General features: G+C 33.4%; 1 protein-coding gene across 6 annotated transcripts in view; it reads left to right on the forward strand.

Annotated features, from left to right (window-relative positions):
• LOC106876215 (roundabout homolog 1) overlaps positions 1-8,390 on the forward strand; it is a 336,558-nt gene that overhangs the window by 100,991 nt on the left and 227,177 nt on the right. For all 6 annotated transcript variants that reach the window (XM_014924686.2, XM_014924677.2, XM_052967770.1 and 3 more), the window contains exon 16: positions 5,148-5,180. In XM_014924686.2, coding sequence (XP_014780172.1) covers positions 5,148-5,180 — 33 coding nt within the window. The remainder of the gene's footprint in view (positions 1-5,147; positions 5,181-8,390) is intronic.

The following is an 8,390-nucleotide window of genomic DNA, read 5'->3' on the forward strand; positions in this document are numbered from 1 at the left end:
CTGATCTAACAGCTTGATGCCTCTGTAATTATTTGTATTTAAAGCGTCACCTTTACCTTTGTAGCAGTTGACTATGATGCTGCTACACCAGTCATTGGGTATGACTCCTTCGTGTATCACCTGGTTCGTAATACGGGTAACTAGGCTATAGCCAACACTGCCAGATATTTTGAGCATCTCTGCAGTGATTCCTGATGGGCCGGGGGCTTTCCCGGTCTTCATACTCTTAATTGCTTTATCTACCCTGGTACTATCAACTCGGATAGCTGGTCCCTCTATTGGGTCGACATACGGCAGGCTCTCTTTCTCCCTATTGACATTAATTGATTATGATCATTGGTTCTCAACCAGGGTCCATATAAGATTTTTAGGGGGTCCAACACATCAAAATAGTAAATTAGGGATCCACAACAGTATTTTAAGGGCCCCTGAAAAAATTTTGCTTCAGATGTATGTATTGGTATGTATTGCTGCAAAAAACAGCTGAGTTTCTTTGTTTACTTAGTTCAACCTACACAATGTAAAAAACAAAAAAACAAAATAGGAGTTTTAAAAGAGGTATCTATAAAACTAGTTTTTAAACACTAAATGACCAGAATAAAATAGTATTCAAAGAGGTCCATAGATAAAAGATGGTTGAGAACCCCTGGATTGTGATGATAATTACACACACACACACACACACACACACACATCTTTATAAGAAGCTGATGATTCACTTTGCTTCCCAACTATGTGGTTTCAAGTTTAGTCCCACTATGTAGCACCTTGGGCAGATGATGTCTTCTGTTGCTCCAAGGTGACCAGACTTGTGTGTGGATTTAGTATACAGAAACCAAAAGGCCCGTCATATATATAAGTATTGATTTCAAATTTTGGCACAAGGGTAGCAATTTTGGGGGAGTGGGTAAGCCAATAACATTGACCCCCATTGCTCAGTTGATACTTATTTTATTGACCCCAAAAGATAAAAGTCAAAGTCAAATTTGAACTCAGAACGTAGAGTTGGACAAAATACTGCTAAGTATTTTGTCTGGTGCAGTAACAGTTCTGCCAGCTCACCACCCTATATATATAAAAGTATTAAGTAATAGAATGGATTAACATATTTTGTTGCATAATATTACAATTGTTTCATCGCCATTTTAATAGAAGATCATTGCAGAAATGTTATTACATAGTACATGAAACTACATCATATTGATATTATTCCAGCAATACTGGCAAGTGGCAATTTTTCAGGTATATCAATCAAACTGGTTTGCTAAACTGAACTTTATCCTACTTAATATATACCTCACATTGATACTGTTATAATCACAGTTTAAACAAAAAAAAAAAAAACTTGAGTACAAGCCACAACATAAATTGACCTGTCAAGAAATGGGGTGAACGAAGTAAGCAAAAGAATATAAAAAGAATAAGAAATAGCTTATAAATAAATGAGTAAATAAATAGACAAAATGCATATAATAAAACTTATCTTAGTGTCTGGAGAGTTTCATATCTCTTAATTGTTACTGTCTCCCCTAATGTCATTAGGTCGTCTGACCACACTAGTCAACTTGAATTGAAATAATGTGTGTGTATATATGTATGTATACATATATATATATATATGTATGTGTGTATATATATATATATATATATATATATATGTGTGTGTGTGTGTATATATATATATATATATATATATATATAAAGCTCCCAGTACACTCTAGACAGTGGTTAGTGTTAAAAACATTATATTTGGCCATAGTAACAAAAGCAGAGACATTGGAACAAGACATGGTTTGCCGACTTGTTAGATCCTGTTGATTTGTCCAATCTATGCCAGCATGATTATGATAATTATATAGATAAATAAGTAGACAGACTGAGAGATTGATAGACATATTACCTATGTACCAATCTACATGAATGTATGTATATTACTTCACTGCCTGCAGAAGTATAAGTACAGCTGCATATGAATCTCACAACAACTAATTACAGCTATTCCAACCCCCTTTCATGCACATGCATGGACACATATACACAGATATATCTTCTGTGTGCAGGTATCATTGTGTTGTAAAGAAGTTTGGAACAACATGGCCCTTAGTTTGATCTCCCTCCACAGCATCTTGAAAAGGTGTTTTACCTTAGTTTCAGGTACACTATCTTGCGAGTGAAGTGTAGGAGATGAAAACCATGAAAGTTTTGTGTGTTTATCTGTATAAAATACTTTGTGATGTTTATATCTGTAAATGATAGGTGGGCTTTGGGTTTGATATAATTGGTTAAAACTCTATAAGGTCATGTGTCTGTGTGGCTGAAGTTTAATGACTGGAACCACTAAAAAACTGAAGGATATTAAAAGTCTTGCAAAATATGTTTGCACAGGCATGTGTGTGTGTGTGTGTGTGTGTGTCCATAATATAAACATTGATGTATTTATTAGAATTTAAATAATACTTGGTTAAGATGGATGGCAGGATGATGAATAATTTTCTAGTCATTCAACACACAGAAGCTAGACTGTTCTCTAACATAGTCCAGTATTACATTGATATTTGATGTTTAAGATTTACAACAACCCTAGAAATTAGCTATATTATGTAAGTGGTTAAGATTTTATCTATAAGATAGGTAAAACACTTGGAAGTACAAGTAAGATAGTAGAAGTGAACAAATATATCTCCATGAAAGAAATGTTTCACCTTACAACAAATATATTCCTATGAGAGAAATTATTACAAGTAAGCCCTACAAGTAGGCCATATTTGTAAATGTCTTCTGTGTATAATTTATCTAAAATCTTAACCATCTATTTTATAGCTAATTACTGTATACACACATATTTATAGGCAGCTAAAATTTTTATCTACAACATATCTTCAGTTATATCTGGAAGTGGAATATCATCATCACCATCATGATCATCATCATTTGGTTTGGTAGAGTGGAAGAATTGGTAAATTAGAGGGCAAGATACCCTGCAATATTTACGTATGTCCCTTTGGATTCTATGTTCAAATTTTATTGATGTCAGCTTTGCTTTCATCCTTCTTAAAATAAAAACAAGTCAAGTATAAAGTTGATTTCATTGACCATACCCATCTCCATAAATTTGAGACCTTGTGTTGGAAATTACCATTATTATTATTATTATTATTATGAAGGTGGAGAGCTAACAGAATCATTACCATGCTAGAAAATATGTTTAGTGGTATTTCTTCCGTCCTTATGTTCTGAGTTGAAATTCTGCCAGGATTGGGTTTGCTTTTCATCCTTTCGGGGTCAATGGAATAAGTACCAGTTGTACACTGGAGTTGATGTAATCTACTGACCCCCACCACCCAATATTTCAGGCCTTGTGCCTGTAGTAGAAAGTATTTCGTCTGTCTTCATGTTCTGGTTTCGAATTCCACCGATGTCGACTGTGTGTTTCATCCTTTCAGAGTCAATAAATTAAGTACCAGTTAAGTACTGGAGTTGATATAGTCAAATATTCCCTCCCCACCAAAAAATTTCAGGCCTTGTGCTTAAAATAGAAAGAACTATTATTATCATTATTGTTATTATTATTATTATTATTATTATTATTACTACCATTATTATGAAGGTGGCAAGCTAGCAGAATCATTAGCACACCAGACAAAATGCTTAGTGGCCGTTCTTTTTGTTTTATGTTCTGAGTTCAAATTCAAATGCTGTCAAGGTCAACTTTGCCTTTCATATTTTCGGAGTCAATATAATCAACTTAATTCCTCCCCCGAAATTGATGGCCTGATGTCAAAATTTAAAACCATTATAATTGTTGTTGTTGTTGCTGTCGTTATTATTATTATTATTATTATTATTATTAAGGTAGCGAGCTGGCAGAATCATTAGCATGTCAGGCGAAATGCTTAATGGTATTTTGTCTATTGCTACGTTCCAAGTTCAAATTCTGCCAAAGTCGACTTTGCCTTTCATCCTTTTGTGGTTGATAAATTTAGTACCAGTCGAGTACTGGGGTCGATGTGATTGATTCCCCCCTCCCCACAAAAATCCAGGCCTTGTCCCTACAATAGAAGTGATTATTATTATTATTATTATTATTATTATTATTATTAACAACATGCCAAGCTGGCAGGAGCATTAGTAAACTGGACACAATGCTTAGTGGCATTTCTATTTTATATTCTGAGTTCAAATACTGCTGAGGTTGACTTTGTCTTTAATCCTCTCAGGGTTGATAAAATAAATACTAGCCAAGCAATGGGGTTTGTGCAATCACCTTACCTAACCCACTTAAAATTGCTGCTCTTGTGCCAGGATTTGAAACCGTTATGATAGTGAGCTGTTGAGATCATTACCACACCAGGAAAAAAAAGCTTAACATCGTTTCTTTTGGCTCTTTATTGTTCTGAGTTCAAATGCTACTGAGGTCAACTTTACGTTTCATCTTTTGGAGTTGATAAAATAAGTACCAGTTGAGCACTAGGGTTGATGTCATCAACTTTCCTTCCCCTCAAAATTGCTGGCCTTGTGCCAGAATTAGAAAGGATTATTATTAATACTAAAGGCATGAGCTGACAGAATTGTTAGAGTACTGAAAAAAACTGCTTTGCTACATTTGTTCCAGCTCTTTACATGTTGAGTTCAGATCCCTCCAAGGTCAATTTTGCCCTTCATCTTTCAAGGGTTGATTAACCCCATCTCCTTAAAATTGTTGGTAGACTCAGTAAAGCACTTAACAAAGTATGATACAGTATTTAGTCATGTCCTCCTTCTAAATTTTGGGTTTAAATTCCAGCAGAGTCTTCTTTGCTTTTTATTCTTCTGGGGTCAATAAAGTAAACAGTAGTGATGTATTGGGTTTGATGAGATTGATCACTCCCCACCCCAAAATGTATGGGCTTGTGCCAATGAAAAAAGTATATTATTAGCTGCCTCTCATATCGTACCAAATCCTCAGTGTTAAAATCTCTTCCCACAGCTTTTAGTATCTCCTCTCCTGCCATCCACCACTCACTCTTTTCCATGTTTTACTTCTGCTTCTCTTTTTCTCTCTCTCCCCTTCTTCCCCCATTCTCTCTTTCTCCCTCTCTTTCTGTGTATCGCTTCCTTATTAGCTTTACCAGTTATTTTTACTGTGATTTTTCCCTGTCCTTGTCCAGATATGCTGTTGTACCTGCTGGCTATATGAAATGGTGAGCTAAACCGGTGATCAATTGCTTTCCTTTTTTTCTATTTCAAATCACACTCCTCTGCCAACACCTTCTCTACACTGACACCATCACTGCCACCACACCTCTCTTCCTACTTAGTTTATTTCTTTATTTTTGTTGTTTTTTTTTCTTTCTGCATTCTTCCTTTTATATCTGTTTACTTTCTTTTAATTCTTTATTGTTGTATTCCTACCCATCTCAGCATCTTCTATTTCCAGGCAAATTTCAAAATTTATTTTTGATTGTTTTTTTTTTTTCGGTTCTGTATTTTCTTAAAGTTTTTTTTTTAAACTATTTTATTATTTCTTATCAGTCAAGTGTTAGATGGTGTCATGTGTCTGTAAGCTGTACTCTAGAAACCAAACCTGTGGGCTAGGTTTCAAATCCTCACAATTCTCTTTCACTTAAACCTCCAATACAACAACCATTTTTCCCTCTTCTTCTCCTTCTTCCTCCTTCCTCTTCAGAAAAAGCATGAAAAACGCAACCTCTTATCTTTCATTTTCCTCTTTTTAAATAAACCTTTAGTCTTGTTGCTTACATAGCATATTATTATTATTATTATTATTATTATTATTATTATTATTATTATTATTACTATTATTATTGTTGTTGTTGTTATTGATTGTTCTGTACTTCCTTATCTATACTTCTTAGTTTTTTTTTTATCTTGGAAAGTTTGCAACATATTGTTTATTTGAGTTATGTAGTAGTAGTAGTTGTAGTAGTAGTTGTAGTAGTAGTAGTCGTAGTTTTTGTCATTGCAGAGTAATTTCTCTTTCTTTCCTTTTTATTTTTGTTGCATTTTCTTCATGTTTCTCTTCCAAACCACCATGACCACCACTAGTGGAATGTTTTTATTTATATATTTATTTTGCATTCTTTTGAAATTATCATTCACATGTTGATTATATATTCGTTTTGCATGGAAAGGTAAAATATCGCAATGATTATTGTGAACCAGTTTTCTCTACTAGAGTTATTTATTCATTTATTCAATGAATTAATTTCTGTAGGCTGGAAAACAGTATTTTTCTTTCTCTCTCTTTTATTTCCTTTAACCCTTTCAATGCCAATCATCTTGATAGCATAACTGATTCCATTATACAAAACCTCTCGTTTCAAAGTGTTCATATTTAAATTAACATTTCATCATAATTTTATGTAAGAACTTTTTTGCATTATGTTTCAAGCACCAGTTTGATAATGATAAAAGTTAGTTAATTTGATTAAATTCCTCCCATTTCTTAATTATTTTCAAAATTAATTGAAATATATAGAAAGTGATTTTCATAAGAAATATATAATCACACGAGGGTGAAACAATATTATTAATTCACTTTTGTGTTTCATTTCATGATTTTTTTTTTTTTAAGTATGATCCAATTCTGCAATGCCATAAGCTCTCATACAATAATTATGAATAAACAAGTAGTATAAAATTAGAAATCAAGGAAGATTCAAAATACCATTGTTGATAAAAAGAAGTGGTGTACTGGGTTATTGACAACATTATCATTGGCTCAAACACTGCTCAAACATAGACATTGTGTTATTCTCATAAGCAAAACACATTATTCTGCTTTTCTCACTTTTTCAATACAACAATAAATTTCATTCCTACTTCTGGGTTAGTTGCTTAATCCAGATCAGTTCTAATCAAGCCATCACGTGACCATATTCATAAGTTTTGATTACACTGTGTAACATGATTTTTGTCCTTGGGTAGCAACTGTTATTTCTGATTTGCTTAGCCCTTTCAGACTTTGCTTTTATTACATTTATTCAAACCTATAAGAATCTCTCTCGATAGATGGCTATGATGTTCCCCCACTGATCCTGCTCATGATTAGAGGTGCACATATTGTCAGCCACTCAGGGACATGCTCAAGTGGTTAAGGTCAAGCAACTGACAAGCAAATCTGTGGTATTGAGCAGAATATTTGCTATAATGATATTTCTGCTTCAGTAACTCAGTGCTGAATCTGTTTGCAATGTAATGCAAAATAGGTCAGTTTGAAAACATTGATGTCCAGATCACAAAATCAAAGTTTGAAGAGAATAGTAGTCATTTGATTTCTAGGTAGAAGCAAATAGAAAATAAGACTTACTGGCCAAAGACAAAAAAAAATACAGTGTTACAGTGTTATTTAATCTTAGAGTATCTAAGACCACATTTTCTATTGTTTACTTTTCCTTTTTTTTTTTTAAATATGATGGGCTGAGATTTGCAGGAGATTTTACTGCTGTTTGTAGCAAGTCTAATAATCATATAAATGTTCTTTCAAGACTGAAAAGATAACTGTGGGAAAAACATTAAACTCTGATCTTGTGTTTAAAAAATACTTATTTTGGTAATATGAAAATATGCAAATTTACCAAAAACTTCACCACCCATGGCTTAATAGTCATGGGGAAATAGATGTGAAATAGAGAAATGAATAGAAAATGATACTGTTGATAATAAAAGTAATAAAATTATTGAAAATATGAAAAAATAGTGTACTTTTATGTGTCATCAAATGAAATAGGGACAACTTTGGAGGCAGGGCTTATAATTATAGACAATATACTACCCAGAACTTCACTCTCTATTTCATTTTACAGTATACCAAGTTATACTTGTTTTCTGTTTATTTGCAACCCAATTCCAGTCAATGTTGATAACTCTTAGCCTACTAATTTTAGTGACTAACCTTGTGAACCAATGAGGGACTTTCTATACTGTTGGTCAACTTGTTTGCATTACCAGCAAGATTTCCCTCAAATTACTCCCCCATATCTAGAATAAAGAAGGATATATTGGACAATGTAATCCCTAGTATATGACCATTGATCACAGGTCTCTTTGATCTATACTGAGCTTGGGCTAAACTACAAAACCTGTCAGATGGGTAAAATTATCCAATCTTCTTCTGCCCCTTATACAGTTTCTGCTATTTGAAATGAGTTTTTATTTGGGCTTTCTTGTTGAATTAGAAATTGCTGGTTTCTAATGATACTTCAAATAAGTTTAATTCCTGAAACTTCTGTGTTTATCTTCCATCTCTATCTGATATTCTACCCAGAAATATATTTACCTGACAATAGTTAAACTTGCACCCCACTCTCTCTCTCTCTCTCTCTCTCTCTCTCTCTAACTATTTCCCCTCTTCCTTTCCCCCTCTCTTATCTATTCCTCCATCTCTGCTT

The sequence above is a fragment of the Octopus bimaculoides genome, chromosome 5 (genome assembly GCF_001194135.2).
Source record: "Octopus bimaculoides isolate UCB-OBI-ISO-001 chromosome 5, ASM119413v2, whole genome shotgun sequence".
Taxonomy (NCBI): Eukaryota; Metazoa; Mollusca; class Cephalopoda; order Octopoda; family Octopodidae; genus Octopus; species Octopus bimaculoides.